This window comes from Schistocerca gregaria, chromosome 6 (genome assembly GCF_023897955.1).
Source record: "Schistocerca gregaria isolate iqSchGreg1 chromosome 6, iqSchGreg1.2, whole genome shotgun sequence".
In the NCBI taxonomy this organism is placed as follows: Eukaryota; Metazoa; Arthropoda; class Insecta; order Orthoptera; family Acrididae; genus Schistocerca; species Schistocerca gregaria.
In genome coordinates, this window is record NC_064925.1 from 139,583,623 (window position 1) to 139,608,879 (window position 25,257).

The 25,257-nt window shown below is 36.2% G+C and overlaps 1 protein-coding gene across 4 annotated transcripts in view; it reads left to right on the forward strand.

The window, feature by feature from the left end:
• LOC126278180 (carotenoid isomerooxygenase) overlaps nucleotides 1-24,948 on the forward strand; it is a 323,874-nt gene extending 298,926 nt beyond the window's left edge. For all 4 annotated transcript variants that reach the window (XM_049978088.1, XM_049978086.1, XM_049978089.1 and 1 more), the window contains 4 exons: nucleotides 857-1,033; nucleotides 9,265-9,585; nucleotides 17,631-17,729; nucleotides 24,726-24,948. In XM_049978088.1, coding sequence (XP_049834045.1) covers nucleotides 857-1,033; nucleotides 9,265-9,585; nucleotides 17,631-17,729; nucleotides 24,726-24,902 — 774 coding nt within the window. In that variant the 3' untranslated portion in view covers nucleotides 24,903-24,948. The remainder of the gene's footprint in view (nucleotides 1-856; nucleotides 1,034-9,264; nucleotides 9,586-17,630; nucleotides 17,730-24,725) is intronic.
• Nucleotides 24,949-25,257: the final 309 nt, after the last annotated feature.

Below are 25,257 nucleotides of genomic sequence, written 5' to 3' on the forward strand. Positions count from 1 at the left end.
CTCATCTGACGCATATTTTACGATGGTTTTGAACTTTATCCACTGATCCTCAACACTATCTGTACTTGAGACAAAACTTTTGTGTTGAGCCATCAAGTACTCTGAAATCTGCTTTTTGTCACTTTTGCTAAACAGAAAAATCTTCCTACCTTTTTTAATATTTCTATTTACGGCTGAAATCATCGATGCAGTAACCTCTTTATGATCGCTGATTCCCTGTTCTGCATTAACTGATTCAAATAGTTCGGGTTTGTTTGTCACCAGAAGGTCTAATATGTTATTGCCACGAGTTGGTTCTCTGTTTAACTGCTCAAGGTAGTTTTCAGATAAGGCCTTTAAATATGTCTGCTTGTGTCTGCGGATGGATATGTGTGTGTGTGCAAGTGTACACCTGTCCTTTTGTCCCCCTAAGGGAAGTCTTTCTGTTCCTGGGATTGGAATGACTCCTTACCCTCTCCCTTAAAACCCACATCCTTTCGTCTTTCCCTCTCCTTCCCTCTTTCCTGAAGAAGCAACCATCGGTTGCGAAAGCTAGTAATTCTGTGTGTGTGTTGGTGTGTTTTGTTCATTGTGCCTGTCTGTCGGTGCTTTCCCGCTTGGTAAGTCTTGGAATCTTTGTTTTTAAGACATTTTAGTCAGTTTGATATGCAAGTTATGAAAAGATTGTAACAGAAGGAAAATGGTTAGGTTTTAACGTTGATGGTGGGGTCATTAGAGAGGACATTGAAAGAAAATAATGTTCTGAATGCATCCATACTGTCTTATATCTATAAAATTTGTTTCATTTTATGGTGTTTATACTTTCTCTTTGTAATTCATGATGCAGTATCTCAACATTCACATTTCTTTGTTGCAGACTAACATATATCTTATGAACAGAAAAGACGGTACATTGGCACATACGTTTGTGGCTGAAACATTCTTCTACCTCCATACAATTAACGCTTATGAGTCTGATGATCATCTAGTCCTGGATGTTTGCTGTTACAAAGATGCAGAAGTGTTGAACTGTATGTATGTTGAAGCTATGGAGGTAAGAAATGTTTCTTGTAAATTATTATTTTCAGGTCTTGTATTTCTTTGAATTGTTGTTATTGGCAGCACATGATTTAACAGAAATCTTACGCAATAAATTTAAAATGTAAGTGAAATATGAATAATAATATATGCAGCATTAAAGGATCATATACTTGGCAGTTGCTAAGGGAATGAGGGAAGTGCAACTGGAGCATGCTGATAAAAAAACTAACTTAATTATAATACAATACGCATCAGAAAAAAAGTAAGTTACAAGAGAAAGAAAAGGTGAGGCACAAATGCTGAAAAGAAGGAAAAATTTATGTAAACAACTCTGAATTGGGGAACACATAAGGCATAGGAAATAAATTGGATGGAACAATATACTGATGGTCAAGATGAAAATTCCAGAACACTGATAATGATAAAAGCTGATGATAAGTACAATAATTTCCTCTAATCAAATTGCTCTATCTATCTTGTTACTTGTGAAGAAGGACATTGTCTGAAGGCTCAATGACAATTCTAATTTTGTCTATGTATCTGTCAACTGCTCAATGCTTTAAATATATGGTAAAGTATAAGCTTTGCTCCTTCCAGTCTACTCCAACAAAGACGTTCCACATTTTACTAATATAAATTGGTTACACAAAACATATACGATAATCATTAAAATAAATACATGACATAAACCACAGCACAGTACATTACAAGATACAACCATTAAGAAATGTATCAGTAATATTAACAGGACAGATAAAAAATCTACTCACCAAGCAGTAGCAGGGGAACACACACATGTGAAAGTTAAGAAAATCTGCAAGTTTTTGGAGCCAGTGGCACCTTTTGGCAGAAGGGTTGAAGGGTAAGGAAGCAGGATGAAGGAAAAGGACTGGTGAGGTTTAGGAAGTGGGGAGGGTTTGGAAACGTCACCCAGAACCCCAGGTCAGGTGAGACTTAGCAGACAGAATGAGAAAGTAGTTCAAATATAAACATTCAAAGAATTTATAAGTGTATTTGTATGAGGACAGGACAGGTGGTTGACTGTGACCTTTCTGAAGAAACCATCCTGGTAAGTCTCCCACTTCTAGGCAACTTTTACAAACTGTCCCCATTTCATAAATTTTGCTAGTCCTTTTTCTTCACCCCTCTTCCTTCCCCTTCAACTCTTCTACCAGATGAAGGAGGCACTGACTCCAAAAGCTTTCAAATTTCCTTAACCTTTGTGTGTGTGTGTGTGTGTGTGTGTGTGTGTGTGTGTGTGTGTGTGTGTGTGTGTGTGTGTGTGTATGTATTCTCCTGCTGCTGGAAGGCTACTAGATATTTTTATCTACCCAGTTACATCGCATTTTCAAAAATTGTTTGTCCTCATTGATACAATAATATTAACAAAATCAAACGATGGAAAATCCAGGAAGGACTGTAACAATTTATGAAAAGGATAGTTGCTACTCACCATGTAGCGGAGATGCTGAGTATCGGATAGGTACAACAAAAAGACTGTCAGAAAGTGAGTTTTTGGCTGACAAGGCCTTAGTTGAAAATACAGAAAACACACACACACACACACACACACACACACACACACACACACACACACACACACACACACACACACACAAAACCATGGACACATTTAAGATGACTGTGCATTATTTCTTCAGTATTGTCACCAAAACTAAAGCAGCAGGTAGTTGTTTGTTATGAAATATGTTGTTTACAAAGTACAAGCTTCATGCACGTTGCTCTTTCAAAGCCTCTTTACAGCTGAACTTATCGTTCTGACCATTGATTTCTTATCTCAAAATATTTTGATCCCAGATGTATGGGAAAACCTGTACTAGGAACTTAGGTGCTCTTAAGTCGTGCACGTGATTTTGATCCTAAAGGTTTGAGACAAGCTTTGTCAGATGCTAAGTCATTCTTAAATGTTTTTGTTTTACTGTGTCTGAGACTCGACCACCTACTCTGCACAACAAATGGGCTTGAATGGCTTAGTACTGGACAGACTATTTGCATAAAAGCAAAGGTCAAATCTTATAACCGTGTGTGACACTCAGAATGATGGATGTGTTGGTATTAAAAGGCGCTATTTGATTTCTGCCACTCAGATTAGGTTTAATCAGACACTTTGCAGCTTCAACAGTAAAACTTTGTGTAATATAATTCTATGGTTGTCAAAGTGAGTGGTTTCATCGAAGGTCTGAAGAATGCCATGCAACAGCAGATGAAGATAATGTGGAGGAAAAGATACTTTTAACTGTTTTAAATCAAGTATGAGTCTTTATTGAGTTTCTGTGACCACTGTTTACAAATAAATGATTATGGTTTGAAAGCTGCAGGGAATATGCTATTTGTTTTGATAAGATAGTCATTAAGGAAATAAGATAGTAGCTTAGTTGGTATGATCTGTCATCCTGTGGTAGAGATGTAACCACTGTTATCTTTAAACATGACAGAAAATGGACACTACTAAAAATACATTGCAGACAGTGGATGTGCTATTAAATTTCCTATTATTTATCACAAAATAAGAAAGACCAAAAATGTCTTCTGTATTTGAGCTGCTTAGTTTTGCTTCTGATTTTCTGATATAATATATTTGAAGTTCTTAACATACACATGTAGAATTTATATTTTAGAATGCTGTTGGAAATAGTTAATGTTTGTTGAATCATGACTTTCACCATATTTATAATTTAACTCTTATGCAATTTCATCTCAGTAATTAATTTTCCAACCCAGTTGGATAAATACACTAGGACCCTAATTGACAACGATTTCTTTTATGAAGCTCAAAGTAAGATAGTAACTGTTTACCGAGTAACAAATTCTCTCTCTGATCAAGATGCATAGTTATTTAGGATAAATAACATATTGTCTTACAGTAGGGGTACTCCTCAGTGGAAATCAGTTAGAATAATTAATTAACCCCAAAACAAATGTTTTTAAGAATAGTTTACAGGAGCTGACAGGCATGTAATTTATGATGAACCAAATACTAACATAAAATTTAATACATTCCATGATAAATTCATATTGTTATTTGAACACAGTTTTTGCATAAGCTAATCAGGAACACTAAACAGCCATGTAAAAGACTGTGGATCATAAGAGAGATTAAAGTATCTTTTGAAAGGAAAAGGGAAATGTATCTTTTGGTAAGAACAAGTAAGGATCCTGCAGTAGCTGCACACTACAAAAACTACTCAAAATTACTAAGAAAGGTTATTAAAAAATCAAGGAACATGCACATAATTACAGAAATCAGTACTTTCAACAACAGACTTATGGCTGTATGGAATGTAGTGAAATGAGAAAGAGAGAGAGGACAACCAGCCATAGAGCACAAAAACATCACTATTGATCTGAATGGAAGTGATGAGTCACAGGAAGCAAATGCACTTAATAATCATTTCTCAAATCTACTAGAAAGCATAGGAACAAACAGTTAAAGAGCAAAATCACAGCGGTGTGTTGAAAATGTAACTTTCACAAATTCAATCATATGAACATATCTCCAACTTCTGAGATTAAGAAAATTCTACGTTCTTTCAAAAATAAAAGCCATCTGATTTTGATGGTGTTTCCAATAGAGTACTAAAAATTTGTTCCCATTTAATGAGCATGGTCTTATCTGAAATATGTACTGCATCATTAACTCAAGGCTCTTTCCAGAGAGACTGAAATAAGCCATTGTTAAACCCCTCTTTAAGAAAAGTGACGAGAGATTTCAATAAGTACCAACCTGTTTCACTGCTGACATCATTTTCCAAAATTTTTGAGAAGGTGATGTATTGTACAATAGTCTCTCACCGTAGCAACAATAGGATCCTTAGTAAATCACAGTTTGGGTTTCAGAAGTGTTACTCTACTGAGAATGCCATTTACACACTCGCTCACCATATTTTACAAGCATTAAATAATAAAATACCACAATTTGTTATTTCTGCAACCTCTCTAAGACCTTTGACTATGTGATTGATGGTATAACCAACCAATAGATAAAGCTGTATCTAACAAAAAGAATGCAGAAAGTTGTATTTAGTAATTCAAGCAATGTAGTCTCTTTGGGAAGAAATCATGTATGAGATTAACCATGGTTCAATCTTAGGTCTACTACTGTTTTGCATACATAAAACAACCTTCTGTCTAGTATACAACAAGCAGAATTAATTATTTTTGTGGATGACTCTAGTATTGTAATCAATCCAAACATACATACAGAACTAGAAGAAATAGTAAATAAAGTTCTTAAAAGTTCTTTTCTGTGAATGGTCTCACCATCAATTTTAAAAAGACATAACAAATTTTGAGATACACATCTAATGGTACTACAGCAATGATCAGAATAACACATAGTCAGGAAATGATAAAGAGGGTGGAAACCTCAAAATTCTTGGAGATCCATATTGATGATAATTAAAATTGGAAAAAAACACATTTTGGGACTCCTGAAACAAGTCAGTTCATCCACATTTGCACAGAATCATTGCAAATCTTGGGGAGAAACAAATCAGTAAGCTGACATATTTTGCACAGTTTTATTCAATAACTTCATGTGGAATAATGTTGTGGGGCAACTAATCTTTAAAAAATAAGGCCTTCATTGAGCAAAAACCTGCTGTAAGAATAACATGTGGTCCTCATCCACCATTTATCTTGTAGACACCTGTTTAAGGAGTTGGTCATTCTGACTACTGCCTCACAGTATATTTATTCCCTCATGAAGTTTGTTGCAAGTAATCCACTACAGTTCAAAAGGAATGAGGAGGTACATAATTAAAATAGTAGGAGGAAAAATGACATTCATTACTCCACATTAAGGTTATCATTAGCACAAAAAGAAGGTGGTTGGTGGGAATTACTAACTCACATTTGTGTTTTTTTTTTCTTTTCATAAAAAAGGAAATGTTCAGAACATAACTGAGTGTACAAATTAATTTGTAAAATGACTTGTTACACATTATTATGAACTATAGTAGGTCATGTCTCAAGCATTAACAAAATGGACACTGAATTCATTTCCTCCAAGAAACATTTTTTGGAGTTCTTAAATCCTTTTAATTCAGTGTTCACCAGGCTTCATGCAATTTTTAATTTATTGCAGGAGTTGCTAATATAATCATTTTCGCCTTACATCTAACAAATCCTATTTCTGACCTACATTTTCTTTCTAATTTCTTGCTTCATAATTTTTGTATTTGTTGTAAGGAAACATAAACAAGATTCTAATCCTCTTTAGAGCAGGTGGGGCCACATATGCATTGGTTTTGGAGTAACTTTTACAATGGGCTGTATTTCTGCACACACTTTCTTTTGTTTCTGGTTGATGTAAACCCATCCATTGAGGATTTAAGTTGTGATACACAGGTATCTCTCAGTTCATTTGTGATTGAAAATGACAGTATGTTCAGGTGTTGAAAAGGTAACCAAGCTGCATTCCCATAAATTACTCGTACATTCAATACACTGTGAGAAACTTAAGATTTACACATTTTCTATGCAGCAATCAGCAACACAAAAGATACTGTACTGTAGTTCTGAGCACTCACTAAATTAATTTATGTACCTACTTGCTTTTTGTTTATAGAAACTTTCAGTAGTATGAAGCCCCATGGTACAGAAAAGTCTAAGAGGTCTTCACTTAGAAAATTTTGATTCGTATACAACATAATTTTTACTTCTTTCGGTACAGTATACTCAGGTAATCAGTTTTATTTCTTAGGGATGAGATATTTATAAGCAAAAATAATAGCAAATTGTCATTCCATAAAGCGGATATGAACTATTGTGCAATGATATATTCCCCTTTGCAACCTTATCTCTAATGGAGGTGCTTTGTTCACATGGGCTGCTAAATTCTTAGCAGTACTGCGGCCAGGCACTAGTAATGAAAATGTTTCCCCAGTTCTAATCATGAAATATATTTGCTTCCTTTTGTTAAATTTCTTGCTCTAGTGAACACATATATTGGAGCACTTTTGGTATTGGACACATGCTGGATACTTGAATGTGGAATCATGTTATTTGTCTGTGAATGTTTTTTTCTGAATATGTTGTACTTTCAGTTTGATTTATCAATGCATTCTCACTTCAGTGAGTGTTTCATATTAAAACAGAAAGCTCAATATTGGTCTCATTTTCAAGTTTTTAGAATATTTAAATTTTGTAAAAATAACAAAACTTTATCTCTGGCATTCATAGTGAGGTGCCTAACGTTACATTAAAAAAAAATCATTCATGCAGGTGGATAATACAAACGTACTATCATTTGACCATCACAGACTCCTGTATGGAGTACATGGAAATAAACATCCCTAGCATTGAGAAGCAACTGAAAGAATTGAAAACAAATATTTCACCAGGTGCAGATGGAATACCAGTTTGGTTTTACAGAGTGTATTCTTCAGCACTATGCCCTTACTTAGCTTGCATTTATTACAAATTTCTCATCTACTCAAAGTCTCAAGCAACTGGAAAAAAAGTGCATGTGCATCCTGAATATAAGAAGGGAAAAAGAACAGACCCAAAAAACTTCCATACCACACCGTTAACATTGAGGCAAAAAAGCTTTTGACCACAAATTAGTATGGATTTAGAAAGCATTGGTCTTGTGTCCTTATATGATATTCTGCAAACCATGGATGTATTCCATTTTCCTAAATTTCCAGAAAGTGTTTGACACAGTGCCCTATTATGGACTGTTAACAGAAATCTGAGCACACAGAATAGGTTCCTAGATATGTGAATGGCTCAAAGACTTCTTAAGTAATAGAACCCAGTATGTTGTCCTGAATCATGAGTGTTCATAAAAGAGGAGGATACTGTCAATGGTACCTCAGTGGCATCTGATAGGAGTGAGCAGCAATCTGTGACTGTTAGTTGACAGTGCTGTAGTGTATGGGAAAGTGTTGGTATTGTGTGATAGTAGGAGAATACAGCATATCTTAGACAGAATTTCTATTTTGTTTAATAAGTGAAAGCTTGCTCTAAATGCAGAAAGATGTAAGTTGGTGCAGATGACTATAAAAAAAGTCCTGTAATGTTCAAATACAGTAATAGTGATTAAATATCTATGCTTAGCAATGCAAAGCAATATAATATGGACAAGCACCTAAGGTTGGTGGTAGGGAAAGCAAATGATTAACTTTGGTTTATTGAGAGAATTTTGGGGAAAATGTAGCTTACCTATAACAACCTATAAAGGAGATTGCATATAGAACACTAGTTAGACCCATTCTTGAGTGCTACTTGAGCATTTGGGATTCCCAGCAGATCAGATTAAAGGAAGACATTAATGCAATTCAGTTCAGAAGAGTGCTGCTAGAATTGTTACCGGCAGGTTTGATCAGCAAATGAGTATTATGGATATGCTTCATGAACTCAGTTGGGAATCCCTGGAGGGAAGGCGACTTGACATTCTTTTCATGAAATATTATTGAGAAAACTTAGATAACTGGCATTTGTGGCTGACTATAGAACGATTCTACTGCTGCCAATGTACATTTTGCATAAGGACAGAGAAGACAAGATAAAAGAAATCGGAGCTTGTTTGGAGGCATACGGATAGTAGTTTCTCCTTCACTACATTTGCAAGTGGAACAGGGAAGGGAATGACTAGTAGTGGTTCAAGGTAGCCTCCTCCATGCACCATAAGGTGGTTTGCAGAGTATGTATGTAGATGTAGATATAATTGTAGAATAACATACTGCAAATAGCATAACATCAACATCCCACATCCGGCCATCCAGATTTAGGTTTTCCATGATTTCCCTAAATCGTTCCAGGCAAATGCCGGGATGGTTTCTTTGAAAGGGCGTGGCTGACTTCCTTGCCCATCCTTTCTCAATCCGATGAGACCTATGACCTCACTGTCTGATCTCCTACCCCAAACAACCACCCAAACCATAACATCAAGATATTATTTTTTTTTAATAATATTGAAGTGGTATTTTTCCTGTCTTTATGATGCTCCTGAACAGAAATTAAATCTAAAAATATTAGTGTTAAATGACAAACCTTTTTGCTAACTTAAATACAAACATTCTCTAGGATAATATTATTGAGTATTATAGGATAAGCATAATAAATGCAAATATCTGTTAGTAGAAAATTTATTAATTTTTTAGTCTAAATTTGGCACTAAAAACAATTGGCAGTAGCCTTATGTTTCTAGATCTGAATTCAAACTAACAGTGTCATAGATAATAACAATATCTAAAGCAGTGTTTCCTTCTTTTCTAGAACTGTCACGATAATCCAAATTATGCACAAATGTTCAGAAGCCGTCCTCTAAGATTTGTTCTTCCTTTGGGAAGTACAGAAAAATGTGATAATGAAATTCAAGACGTAAATGACAACGAGAACGAAGAAAACTTAGTGAAACTCAAAGGCAGCAGAGCATTTGCTTTCAAATTACCATGTGGAAACATATTAGTGAAACCAGAACTTCTGTGCAATCTTGGATGTGAGACACCTCAAATCAATATTGCTGACTGTTTGGGAAAGCCCTACAGATATTTCTATGCAATATCAGCTGATGTTGACATAGAAAACCCAGGCTGTGTAAGTTATTTTGAATTGCAAATAAAATTAATGTTCTTTCATTTTTGTGATGGAGGTATAAAAGAATCTCTTAACAAAACAGAAAGACGTAATAGTAAAAGTAAATTTTTCAACAGTTGTAATTATTGATAAGAGAGTATTTAGTGATAGATCATGTATCATCATTGTCAGCCATTTTGCATTGGAACAACAGTTAACAGCAGAAAAACTGGAACATTATCTTGGTATTTGGGATAAGTAACAAGTGCAGTAATATGTCCCTTTCCATAAAAGGGCTGCTTTTCTTTACATACTATGATAATTTTAGTTTTGTGCCATTAAGGTTATCTATTAATTGAAACATTCTGTTCAGGACCAGGTCAAAAAGATTATCTTTACTCATTTGTGTGTGAAAAAATATTCCCACTAGAAAGATAATATCGTGAAGAAAATATCTTTGGTAGCAACACTGCATTGCATACTGTGTGGATTAATTCAAAGATGTTGAGGAAACATACTTGACACTGAAGTCTACATTCTAAACTCCATATTGTCTTTTATTCATCTATACCTTTACTTGTTCCCCATCCATGAGAGTTCTCCTTCATCATATGGTCTATGGAACTTGATAATTACTGAATGAATATTGTTTTCTATGTGCTGATTTTGTAGACATGGCATCGTTTGCAGCTGTACGTGTATCGTGGTAATAATTTATGGTGGATCACATCGCTTTCCATTATATGAATATATGCACTCATCTGGCAAGCAATCACTATGACAGTTATTCCTGACTGTGACAGCATTACTCAGTGAGTGCATCAAATTATATTATTAGTGAGTCATAGCGTGGCCCTTCATGTGCACTAGAGTCACACTTGCTAGCAACCATGACAATAAAAGGTGACAGGTTTTCAGAATTTTTAAGTGATGATAATTAGAGCACAGTTGTATTATAGTGACTGATTACTGTAGAATAAAATTTTTGTGAGAAAACAAATGGAAGGGATCCAGGCAGTAGTTTGAGACATATCAATGAAAGAAGAAACGCCGCAATACCAGTAATAGAAACCTCACAGGAACACATTTATGTAACTGCTGCTCAGCTCTAAGACTGAATCCACTTCCCTAAATCATATAATACTACTAAGCAGCCAAATTTTACATGCATATAACTGCTTCAAAGGACAGTCTTTCTAATGGTGGTAAGATATACCTTCACATTTTTGTCATGCATAATGAAGATCAGAACAAGACATACATGCAATACCAAATTATTTAGCATGACAAAAACAGGGATATCTTGTTTGTTTATGTCCCTGAGAGCATGATTTGAGTCACTTTATATGTCTTCTTCCACATTAAGTAGTCTTGTTTCTCTCATGTTGGGAAATTATGCTTCATCACTATTGGTGGCACTATATTGCTTAGTGCCATTTACACTTATGCTACCTAAATTTAAACAAGTGCATTAGAAAAAAAGGTGTTACGTTGAAGAAAGCATTCACCTTCTCTGTTTTACTATAAGATTGTTGTTTATCATTATTAGTAGCTTAGTATTTATTGGATTACAATATCATTTTTCAAAGGAAATATTTTCTTACATCTGTAAATATTGAGTCTTATTTACTGTGCATTACTACTTGGTAGCTAACAGAATTTTTCAAATATTCAATTTAGAAATGACTAATGAGGTACATTTTTAATATTCTTTGGAAGTGGTAGGGATTCCCAATTGATTGCTTTATGTTAAATGGAAGCTTGTTGTGAACCTTCCCATCAGAGCACAAAATTCCATTCTGATTCATAGATAAGGAGGAAAAATATTTGTTGTTGTTGTGACTCGACGATCTTTCAAAGTGGCAACGCACAGTTACGTGCGTTCTCTACATGCGGCGTTGTCTGCCAGCCATGCAGTAGCAGTGCCACCTAAGCGGCCGGCCGGCCAGCCAGCCAGCGGCCACTAGACTCGGACTCAGTTATGATTTGACTGTTAAAGTGACACATCCCTAATTCTGTTTACTTGATCTGTGACTTTCATGTATTGCATCGTACTTGAAATATATTTGTTCAACTTGAAGTTTTAACAGTTGTTATTCCTTGGATCTTCATACCATCAAAGTCTTTAATCGACATTCCATTTACCCTTCACCAAAGGACTTCAAAGAGTAGTTGAACAGAATGGATAGCATCTTCAAAAGAGATTATAAAATGAAAATCAACAATGGGGGTAATGGAATGAAGAACAAATTAAATCAGGTGATGCTGATAGAATTAGATTGGGAAATGATATGCTGAAAGTGTGAGTGAGTTTAGCTACATGAGTAGCAAAATAACTGATGAGGGGTGAAGCAGACAGGATATAAAATGCTGACTGGATAAAGCAAAAAATCATTTTTCAAAAACAGGAAATTGTTAACATCTAATATAAATTTACAAGGGCATGCTGAGAAGTAATACCTTTGAATATTTTATTTGAAAATTCTTAAGTTTTTTCCAAATAATACAACTTTTATTAATATTCTACATCTTTGCTCTTCGTGTTGAGATACTTATTTGTCAACATAGTTACCATGGTGACAAATATGTTTCTCCCAACAAGAGACCAGTTTGTTGATACCATTATTGTAGAATGTTTCACTTGGTTGACAGAGCCACATCCTAATTTCCCACTTGTACTGCTTCATCACTACCAAAGTGAAGTCCTTAAGGGTGTTTGGTAACATGAAAATTTGGTGGGTCAAGTTAGGACTGTATAGAGGATGTTCAATGACAGTGAACCCAAGGCATTGGGTTGTTGTAGATGTCACAGCACTCTTGTGTGGTCTGCTGTTTCTCACGCATTAACACGGTAACATTACACACTCTAATTCAGAGCCCTCTAGTAGCATATGTTTGCATCTTTCATCTGCAAAGAGGGAAAGTTGACTGGATTATATACGTGACATGTAACATCTCAACTGATATTGAGAACAGTGTGAAAAATTCAGAGGCATTACTTTTCAGCACGCCCTCATAAGTGTTTGGAAGTCTTTTTTGAAGATACTTGTCTGGCATGTAGTCTTGTATGGAAGTGAAATGTGGACAATAAGCAAGAGAATAAAAGCTTTGGAAATGTGGTGCTAAGGAAGAATTCTGAAGATTAGATGAGTATATTGAGTAACTAATGAGGAGGTACTGAATCAAATTGATGAAAAAATAAATGTGGAAAAATTGGACAAAAAAAGCAATTCTCTGTTAGACATCAAGGAATAGTTAATCTGGTAATGGAGAGATTATAATTGCAGATGTAGACAATACTTTTGTATTTGAAAATCCAGTATGCTGTGAAGGCATCATACACTTTAATTAAAGCCTTTGACTATAATGACTAGAAGTAAAGATACCCTTGGTATTTCCTTGGGATATCTCTCTGAATGACTGTGAGTAGCAAGTTGCTAACTAAACATGTTTAATGAGAAACATACAGGGTGAACATTAACAAACTCCACAAACTGCAGGGATGGATTCCTGAATGTAAATGAATGGAAAAAAGGTCCTATGAACTTGTGCGAAAATGTGTCTGGAAATGCATCATTGCCATGGTAGATGGCATGGTGAATGACCATTCATCTGACCATGTGCAATGTGTTCCCTGTGTGTTGCAGGCTGCGTGAGTGACACAGCGTATTGTAAGCAGCAGAATGGTTGACTGTTCATGTTGGGAACAAGGTGTGATGATGATTCTGTATGGCCAAGCAGACGGAAATGCTCAAGAGGCAGAACAGCTAAATGCCTATACCAAAACAAGTACCCTCACAGACAAGAACCACATCACACAATATTTCAAGCCCTTTTTGGAAATTTTTGTGGTCATGGGACTTTTCAGACAGACGGACATGCAGGGAGGCAGCAGACTGCGTGTACACCAGATTTGGAGCTTGTACTAGGGTTCTTCTCAATATCTTGCCGAACATGATCCTCCATATCTGGTGTGCACACAGATTGCCACTTTCCTGCACATTCATGTGCTGGAAGGATCCATGATCACACAAATGCCCAAAAAGGGCATAAATGTTGTATAATGTTGCTGGTGTCTGTGAGAGTACTTATTTTGGTATAGCCATGCTGCCTCTTGACCATTTTCATCTGCTTGGGTGTGCACGAACACCATCTCAGCTTGCTCCCAAAGTGAACAATGGACCATTCCGCTACTTACAATACACTGCTTCAATCATACAGCCTACAAAGCACAAGGAACACACAGCATATGGTTAAAGGAGCTGTCATTTGTTGGCACCATCTACTGTGGCAATGATACATTTCCAGACAAATGTTAATAGGACTTCTTTTCCTCCATTTCCAGTCTGGAAACTGTCCCTGCTGTTTGTCAGTTCTATTAATTTTCACCCTGTATGAGGTGAAAATGCTAGTGCCACAAGCAGTGGTAACAGCCATTCACTGAAACAGGCTTGCTCATTTCTCATCACATGTAGCTGAGCATTGCCCTGCTTAAATATAGTATCTGGAGTTTCCTGAAGGAGAGGCAGTATCCCTTTCATTAAAACCTTTCTAACACTGCTATTTCTGTTCAGACTACCTTTGATATATAGAGATGAGGTCATGTCTCATCAAATGGTAAGTCAAACTGGTGTCACATATTTAGAGATGAAAGGTAGAGTGTGGAGGATGAAGGTTGAAGTGGGCACCCCTCCAAATCCACGAATTAAAACAACACTGGTAGAGCACAGGACAAAGTGTTCACAGATAGGGGCATAATGGTGTCAGATGAGACATCCAAACTGTGCAACAGCCATCCTCAGGCCCATCACATGCTCCATGACATGTTGATTTACTGAAAACTGATGGGTGCCAAAAAATCTGACCCTGGGTCACAAGAGTGCAAGGATGGCAATCAGCCTCAATCACTTGATGTGGTACACAGGATAGATAAAAGAGTTCCTGTTCAGAATCATAACAGGTAATGAAACATGGGAGCACCACTTTATCCCAGAATCCAAGGATGCCTCAGCCTCAGTGACAAGGAAGCATCCTGCTTCATCAGTGAGGAAAAACTATGTCACCCTCCGCAGGAAACGTTTTGGCCGCAGTGTTCTGGGATCCAAAGTTTGTGATTCTCCTTGATTTCCTCCAGCAAGGGACCATCAATGTTGCATGCAACTGTGACGACTGTACCAAGCTTAAATCTGCCTGAAAGAGACCAGGAATCTTGAGTGAAGGTATTGTGCTCTTGGATGACAATGCCAAATCACACACAGCAAGACTTGCACAGGATCAGATTTGTTGCTTCAAATGAGACTGGATCACCTGCCCTAAAATCTCAGTCTTGCCCCATCAGCCTTTCACCTGCTCCATTGAAAGCCATACTCTCAGGATGTCACTTTCAAACCAATGCTGAGATGGAGCAAGTTGTGTAACATTTCTTTGCATTGCAAGGCACCAAGTTTTACCAGAGTGGTTTCTTCAAACTGATAGTATGCTACAACAAATGTATCAATGTTGATAGTAATTATATCAAAACATGGTGCAAGGTGTGTAGTCGTGGTGCCATGGTGTATTCATTTTTGGCAATAAAGTTTCCATGTGAAGAATGATAATAAACCTTACTTTCAGGATGTCCCTCGTAGAACACACTGATGGGTGAATGGTCTAAAAATATCAGACAATGGAAAGTACAGGTTGTAATATCAACTATATTATGAAAAGGATAGATTGCTACTCACCATAAGGATGACACATTGAGTTGCAGATAGGCACAACAAAGAGACTCTTGCACACTGAGCTTGTGTGTGTGTGTGTGTGTGTGTGTGTGTGTGTGTGTGTGTGTGTGTGAAAATATTAATTTTGTCAACAGCACAGCAACAACATTTTTCAAGATCCCATTGCAATATAAATAATCTGTGTTTACTGAACAATGGAAGTTAGCATAATGGAATGCATGCAACCAATGCAGCCTGTAGCATATTACATCCATCATGTAGTGCAATCACATTTGTTGCAGTTCTGTAGCATCAAGTAACACTGTAATCAATGTTGTATAGTCCTGTGTGAATAAGAATTCAGAATATGAAAAACCCATTTCGTGGTTATTCTTCCCTAAGCAGACTCAGCTGAGAAACAGATGATGTTCAGTTAAAACCAGTGGCAACTACATTTTCAATGAATTTGTTCTTGCAGTAGGTGAAAAAACAGGGACAAAAAACTGACCATCGAAAGCAGATCCTGTAGACTAAACTGACCCTGTAGACGCACTCAGACAGATATTTTTATACTCGACCAGGAGACATCACATTTGCTATATCAGTTACTGAAACAAGTTTTTTTTTTTGTGTGGCCATCACTTGCAGCAAGCACAGAAGTACTCGTTTTGTGAATAAAAAATGCTTTTTCTTGCAGCATTGAATTTTATTTCTTCCAGATGTGTTTCTCCTTTAACTTTAAGCCATTGTCAGTGGAAATTAGAAAGATACAGTTTTGTTTTAATTTGCAATATATGTAGATCATAAAACAGTTTACATATTGTTTTTTATGTAAATAAGTGATTACTTACAGTTTTTTGTGTTTTTGGTTGACTGGATGAGAGTAAACACATATGCTAACTAAAACACTGGAAGTATTGTAAGTAATACTTTATTTACATAAAAATCTATTTCCTAATCTAGAAAACTATATCACTCTAGATTCCACTTATGACGAGTTAAAGTAAAAGGTGAAACACGTCTGGAAGAAATAAAATATACAGAAAGCAAAAAAAAGGCGGTTTTTATTTACAAAACAATCGCTAAAAGGACCGCAGACATCATTACGTCACGAAAAAGCAGTAATTTACTGGTTATGTTGATTTTTCAAAAAAACTTAATAAAATCTTTTGTTGACTTGGTAGTGCCATCCTTGAGTTACCTTTGCAATCAATCACTGAGTAAAAGTGGAGAAATACAAGTCTCATTTAATTATAAGCCCATCTCCCTCCTCCTCATGTTTCAGAACTATTTGAGAATGTAGTTTGTAAGAGAATACTAGCTTTATTTTTCTGAGAATGACAGTGTAACAATAGTACAGTACTGACAGACCTAAACAAGACAAATAGATAATAGGCAATTTTTATACGGTAATCTTGCCAAATTCTGCTGGGAAAGCTAAAAGAGTACAATATTACCCTTGCTTAACAGAAAACTGAGTGCCAATTTAACAACTATATTACAGGACTAAGAATACATTATGAGCTAAGAAACTTTAAATATATCTTGCAAATTTTTGTGCTTAATCTATTTCTATTCGTGACCTTTGTAGTTGACTTGACTGGTATATTTGAGGACTCTTCAAAATCAGTGATGGTTGCTGATGATTTAAGTAAGCTGATAAGGGGCCCAATCATCTTCATACCAGATACAGCCTGCATAATAATGGAATGGGTTTAGAGATGATTCACAGCAAACAGTTTAATGCGTAATCTTCCACAGGCAATTGTTATGCAATTACAAACAAATAAAAATAAATTACAGATTACTGTAAGTAGAGATCAATATGAAAATTTTTGTTTCCTTAATATGAATTTTTCTACCATGTCACCATTCAGTTAACCCCTGACAGTTGGAGGTGTGAGACAGGGGAGAGGAGTTCTTGTTAATAGATTTATATCCTTCACCAACTTTTCTTGTAAGTTTTAAAATGGTTCCTGATGACTTACTGTTAGTGTCTTTAGTTTTCACAAACATTTCATATTCACTAGGCTTTGTGTTAAAATGGATATCGTCTACACAGTGTAGCTGTACTGCCTCCAGAGGTCATCTTTGCAGTCTAAAATATCTTTGTGACAACTTACTTATTTTGTAACAGTGGGCAGAAACATATCAAGTATGTATGCACATTTTTAATGTCATCGAGGAAAGCCACATTTTTAATATCATTCAGAAGAGTTGGCTCATCCAACAGATATCATAACATTAGAAATTGAAGTTTTTACACATTACTTTATAGATAAAACTATTTTAATTCATTTTTGCATATGACATAGTCTTTCAGCTGCATGAATTTTACTGACAGATGTTTTATTATATTACTTACAGCTAATTAAGACCGATGCAGAGACACGTCAGACACAAATCTGGTTTGAGAAAAATGTTTTTCCAAGTGAACCGATATTTGTTCGGGATCCAAATGGGACAGTAAGTACAAAGCTATTATGACAGAATAAACAACTATTTTATCAATATTAGGTGCCCTGTCAATGAAAATCTAAATGTAGTTTTTTAACATTGCTCCCCTTTTTTACTGATAAAATTTAAAATTAACTGAGCTTTAGACTGGCACAAGTGTGCAGTGCTTATACAACTTAATGACATATCAGATATGATTGAATTTACTATTGGTAGCTGTGTGCTAAATTCTCTTCATATATGGACTGTATATGGCATTTCAGCTGGGGGTTTCATTGAGTAAGAAATTCATCAGGAATTACGCATATACAGGGTGCTGCAAATAGAACCAAAGTACATACTCTCAGCTTGCATGGGTTGTTCACCAACTAATTCCTTTGGCTCTGCACATCTTCCATGAGTTGAGCATAAACTAAGAGATAATGTGACTAAACTAAGCTTACCTTCATTTACAGTAGGTAATAAGTGATGTCTCTCTGTGACAAGAATAGACTGACACCTGTACACATTGCCTACAGTCATCAAAACTCAGCAGTCGAAATTATTGAAATCGCAAGCCAAAAACTGTCTTCTAATCATCAACTGTTTATGTAATCACTTGGGTTTAGACCTGGTAAATGAGGAGACCTGTGAACTACCCCCTCGAAAACAACCTTGTTATCCTGTCATATTACAATGGCAGTGTGTGCTCTTTCATTGTCCTGCATGAAATAATTCTGTCTTTTCATTAATTGTTAATTCTGTGAAAAAAAGACTGCAATACATTGTGCCCAAAACTATGAGCAGTTGCAATTCGGTGGAACAAGATTGCTCCAATAATTTGTGTTTCACTGACTGCACGTCACACTCCTGTTTTCACATCACACAGAAGCTCTTGATTTGGCTGATGAGGATGTTAAGAAATTCACTGTCAACTCTGAGATTATGTATCCCATTAAATGCAGTCATGCTTCACCAGAAAAAAATAGCTTTTCAGGATCAACATGTTTGTCATTTTTGTCATTCTATCACATCTCCATATCAACCAACACTACCTGCAGTAACCACAAATGACATTCTGCAGCTTATTGATAACCTCAGAAACAAGAAATCAGTAGGATTAGATGAAATTTCTCCATATCATTTGAAGAAATGTAAACATCTAATAAACTGTGTTCTTGAAGGCCGTGTGTTCCCTGAAGTTGAAACTATCTGCAGTGAACCCAATACAGAAAAAAAGGGGAAATAAAACATGCACAAAACTACAGACCCATTGCCCTTGAAAATTGCGGAGTGGTGTCATTGGAAAGCTCATGCAACCGCTAGAAACATATTTAAAGGGTAGACAACAGTGCATGGAGATTATGTACTCTAACAAAGAAATACTGGAGAGGAGAAAGTCAAGTATAAGAAATATACATTTTGGTGATCCTCAGGGCTCTATTTTAGGTTCAGTCCTATTCATATGCTATGTATATGATTTCCCTAGTTCTCTTGACAATAATAAATTCATCACTATGTATGCAGATGATACATCTGATGTCTGCTATGCATGCAATGAGCCCAGCCTAGTTGAAGAGATACATAACTTTATTGAAAAGGCAAGAGCTCACTTTTAAAGAGTGAACCTGAAAGTAAACATAGAAAAAATTAATATTATTCATTTTAAACCAAGTGGTCCAAACAGACAAAATACTGTGATTGACAAAATTCTACCAAAAACCTGTACATATTGTAAATTCTTCAGTTTATGCATAGATGATTAACTTTCATGCCAGTAGCAAGCTGATTATGTCTGTAAAAGAATAACACCCAGACTACGTGTATTAAGAAGATCATCATCATATCTAAATTCTGAAACCCTAAGGACTGTATACTATGGGTTAGTGTATCCATTCTTTTCTTATGGAATAGTACTGTGGGTTGGGACATGCCAAACTAATATGAAAAAGAGTTTTCATACTGCAGAAGCTAGCCTTGAGGATCTTAGGAAAGTAAAACCAGGAACTTCTTGCAAACCCCTATTCATTAGACACAATATTCTCAGTTTATGCCATGTATATACTAAAAACTATAATACTAGTGAAAGAAAACACTAAGATCACAAAAAGAAACATGGATGTCTGTAACTATGAAACAAGTCATAGAAAAGATTTTCATATGATTAACAGAAGATTAACTTTAACAGCAAAAAGTCCCTATGTCAAAGGAGCTGTTTTTAATAACTTGTTCCCAAATGAAGTTAAGAAATTGACAGGGAATACTTTTAAAAAGGGAATCAAGCAGTGGATTATCCAAAAATGTGCTTATAACTTTGTCATTAATTAAAATGTAATAAGAAATAATGTAAACTAAAACACTGTAATTGTAAAAACTTTATACTTAGTTGAAAATGCACATCCATGTGAAATTACATGTTATGAGCAATAAATTGAAACTGAAATTGAAACCAGTCTTTCTGCACTGATTCCATACAACTGACTAGCATATACACATCGCTTTACTGTCATTACTTAAGTCACTCGTGGAGGGCTGCGTTACAGCAAACTCATTGTGATGACATGGAAGAAAGGGAAACATCTGGTCAAGGATGTTGATATACATCCTGCTTCATATTCATGGCAAGCTGAAAGAGAGGGCTCAAATTGAATATAAAAAATGGTCCCAAAACTCAGCTACATCTTCGGCATACTGTAGGTTAAATTCCTCATTGGTCTGTGACTGCACTCAGTGCTTGCATCATTTGAAAAGAGGCAAAATTTTGACTTGCACGACTACACAACATGTTTGCAGTCTGCTAGTGTCATGTTTTTGTGTTCTTTGTCACACTGAAGATACGCAAGTTAATGTGCAACAGTGAGCAATGGCCTTTTGATAGGTAAACCCGAAATGTCTATTGCATGCAGTTCCTTTCACAACACTTTTTTTTAGGGACTGGTTGAGGTGGATCTGCATTTATATACAATATCAGTTCCTGTCACATTCGAAACTTATTCTCTTTGATTGGTTCCTGTCATGTAGGATATTTTTCTAACACAGTTCTTTTGCTGTATTAGAGGACTGCAAGTGATACACTATTCCTTGTAGACAAGTTGGACCGTCTGCATTGTCACAAGAGCAAAGAAGGCAACATAATTTGTGGTGCAATTATGGGCACATCTAGATGTGATAGCTCCTTTTCGTCATTTTTTCACATCTACACATTGACCAATCTTTCTACGCTGATTACACGCAACTGACTAACATTTACACATTGCTTCACTGCCATTGCTTAAGCCAGTTGTGGAGGCCCACATAACTGCTTGGTACCAATTCTAGACAATTTAGAGAGCTCCAGAGCAATTATTGTGCTGTTTTAGGTGAGTGACCAATATTTTGTCTGGCATGCTTAATGTGGTATCTGATATAAATGAATTCGTTGGGATGGTGAATAGATAGCTATTCACCTGTCAAGATGATGATTGTAATTTTATTAAGTAAAGTGAGAGTTTAATACCTGATGATGAGAGATCATTGACTTGGGGAATGATCTGCAATGAAAACTGACCATACTTCCATGAAGCTACTGACCCAGATCTCATTGTTCTGATTATGATATCATCATCTGCACAAGTGCCCAGAAGTGAGGCCAATCAAGAAATGGAAGCATGTTTCTTGAACAGTGGACTGAAAGTGCTGCAAAAAGAGGTTAAGCATGGTAAAGTGGCATCTGGCATAAACCAGTGCCCAAAACATGTGTTTTGAAAGTTCTGAAATTAAAGGATATGTTACTAAATGGTAAGGTAGAAAAATATCTTTGCAATATCAAAACAGCAAATATGGGATATGATTACCACTAACTGTCACATATGTTTGACAGAAGTTCGCATGCTCTCTAAAAAGTGCTTCTAGTATTCTAATGGGAGTTCACTCCGCAGCTGAGGAAGTACTGCACAGAGGTGTAAAAGTTTCTTTGATGATGGCTAATGGGATGCAATTTATCCACCCCAGAATATCTCACTCACTCTCTCCGAGATTTGTATTAAAAAATGTTGCAAGCTAATGCAAGCACAGAATGATTAGATTGTGAGAAATTGAACTACAACTAGAGTTCGATGCAGGTGCCCCTTATTGATCATGACAAGGAAGTCAAGAGTCAGGCTAATTAGTCAATTATGTGGTTACAATACCTTATATAAACATTTTTCCAATCATCTGTCATCCTCTACAACCCTGAGACACCATCTGTCAAGACATTGTGATTTTTGTTGCAACTGTAAGCCCTGACAAAATTGTTGGCTTTCATCAGGCCACGAAAGACAGGCATCAGTTCTTATTTTGAGCATCTACTGTTTATCTTTCTGTGGACTACAAAGAACATTCCTTATGTTTTGGAAACATTACTAATGGCTTTAATGAAGTTTGCAGTACTACTTATCTTGCTGAAACTATGGCCTGTGTGTGATCTATTTCAATGTATAAAATGATTCTGTCCAATAAAACACTGTCAGATGTTTGCATGGTAGCATTATGTTGTAAACTTCATCATTCTTCCCACAATGAAAAAGCAAGCATTACTGAAAATATTGTAGACCTATTGGTTCACTTTTTTTATCATTGACTTATGTACTCGTGTCCTATACAAAGGTAGCACAATTTTTGAGGATAACTTGTTGATTGTCATTTATGGTAAGTCCTCAGTTTTCTCTTTCCATGTTTCTTTTTTTTCAGCAAAATGTAGCAACACACTATCTCGGCATGATCAACTCCAAATCCTCAAGTACACTTTTCTTACTATGTCACTTTGTCTTGTGTAGGACGTCCATAATTAAAGTCCCAGTTTCAAAATGCTATAGAAAGTGAACCACTACTCAGAATGATGTCAAATCTGAACAGCATGTTATTAATGCAGGGGAAAATGTTATGAAAAAAAACAGAAATTTAACAAAAAATTTATCAACAGATGGTGCTGTACGTGTTTTAACGTAAATAGGATCAGCTACAAATGAACTGAGATGTGACGGCTATGGTTTGAGTTGCACACTACACTATCTATACTGTTCAATGTGCATGACTGCAAAATTGTCCCAAGGCCAAAAGCTTCTTAAGAAGTAAAATGACATTGGTTTATAATTATCCTGGACCCAAAAACAGCATAAAAGGTAAAATGACATTGGTTTTTAATTATCAGAGGTTGAAAAACTGCATAAAAAGCAAAATAACATCATTTTTTAGTTGTTGTGAGACTGGTACAAGACATATTCAACATTCAGTCTACTGTTTTCTGCCACAAGTTGAAATCAGGAAACAACATGTTCCACAACAGATTTCAGTGTCTCAGGGGTCATGTTCAGAGTGCGTTGTACAATGAATGTCTCCAGTTTAGCTGTTTTTGTAATTTAAGCACTGAATGCAACATATTTCAGATAACCTGACAGACAGAAGTCACGTGAATTAAAATTGGGTGCCCTAGACAGCCAGGCTGTAGGGGAATATTGGAGATTAATTTTAGGATTTCCAAAATGCCTCTACAGCAGCCACTTCACTATCTGTGCATTGTGTGGAGGAGTGCCATCTTGCATAAAAATAATCTTACATGCATATCCATGTTGTTGAAGGGTTGGAATGACAGTGCAAAAAAGATTCTCATAGTTTTTACCAATGATGGTACTGATCTCCTCCAAAAAATATGGCCCAATGTAAGCAATGCTGTCAAATCTCACCACACGGTCACCTTTGTGGAGTGAAGTGGTACTGCTAGAAGTGTGTCCAGATTTTCTGTTGCCCTTATTCTGCAGTTCTGTGTACTGACATGTCCTTGGAGATGGAAGTGGGCTTCTTCTGTCCACAGAATGTTCCATGGCCATTCAATGTCCACTTCCATGTGAACAAGTAATTCCAGACTGAATGTCTGTCTTGCTGGCACGTCAGCAGGAAGCAACTCCTTAACATGGGTGATTATGTATGGATAGCAATGTGAGATGTTTTAAAAGATTTTATGCACTGTGCCCACAGGCATGTCTCCATTGTACGGACAATTTCCCAAGTGCCACATTTTTGCACACCACCACTTGATCTCACCTGCAGTGCTGAGGCCACATCCTCAACAGATGCTGGATCAACTGCTTTAGTCTCTCTGTCACAATGCACTTCCAAAGAACCTTACTTTCAAAGTTTGTAATCATTTTCTCGAGTCCCTTAACAGACATTGGACTGATGCCATTTTTCATATTCTTGAGTATCCACAACTTCTGCTGGGCTACTGGTGCACAGTCACCATTCTTGTAAAAGTGTTTAACCAGCAAAGCACTTCCTTCAAGGAGAGATCATGTTGGGTGTCTCAGACACAGACTGAGGAACAGCCTTGGGCTTCATGTCTGTTGGTGTGCATATTCTGATGCTTACAGTGCCGATCTGTTGGTCAAATTTTCGTTAAACTTTTTTTGTTCCATGATGTTTCCCCTATCATCAATACATGCTGTTCAAATTTTATGTTATTCTGGCCCAGTGGTTTTCATTCTACAGCGTTTTGAAATTGGAATTTCAATTATGGGCACCCTGCAAGTCACTCCACTCAATTTCTAACACTTCACAAGCTTCTCAACATGACTAAATGTGCCATTTAAATCTTAGTCTGTTACAGCAATAAAATTACAGTAATATAAAGTTAATTTATTCCTACTGGGAAACAAGCTTCTGCCCCAATACTAATGTTTAATCTGTCAAAATCACAGCTCATAGTCAAGTTTTGTGTCTTAGTCACCTTATCGTAGGTTTCAATTAGGAAGCAAATGGTATGCTAATTAGAAAGAGTCAAACTTCAGCAGCTCAGAAACAAAATTATTAGTATTATATGATTGTAGATTCACATACAAAGTAATGAGCAGTATATAAAACATGCTGGCTGAAGTACCAAACATCTTTGCTGTGAATTATTTCTTTCTTTTATAAAACTTGGAAAGTGGAAAAATGACTTCTTCAGTTGCAATGAAAACACAATTTGAGAGTTTTAATGTTTAATTCCATGTTATCTGTCAATGTTTCCAGGAGGAAGATGATGGTGTACTACTATCTGCTATCATTTGGGGAAAAGGAGAGGAGAATAAAGCGGGCTTACTTGTATTAGATGCCAAATCCTGGAAGGAAGTTGGGCGAGCAGTTTTTGAAACGCCAGGACCTGTGCCCAAAAGTCTGCATGGCTGGTTTACTAATACAGTGACATGAAGTCTTATTTGTACCTGTTATGTTTTCTACAAATAAACATTTTTTTTAATGTTGTAATATTTGAGCTTTTTTTCCCTTCAAAGCCAACATTGTAATGCATTGTCCGGTCACATTGTGTGACCACTTGTCAAAAGCCTGAATAGTCAATGATGTTCTGGAAGGCACCACCAAAGATATAGTCATGCCAGCTCCAGTGTTATGGCAAGCTGTGCTAGGTTAAACGTGTGCAGCCTGCTTGATGTAGAGCCACACTCTCTTGACCGAGTTGAAATCTGGGGCATATGGTGGCCAGGGGAGTATAGTTAACTCATCCTGATCCTCTCTGAACCACACACATACACTGCAAGCTGTGTGA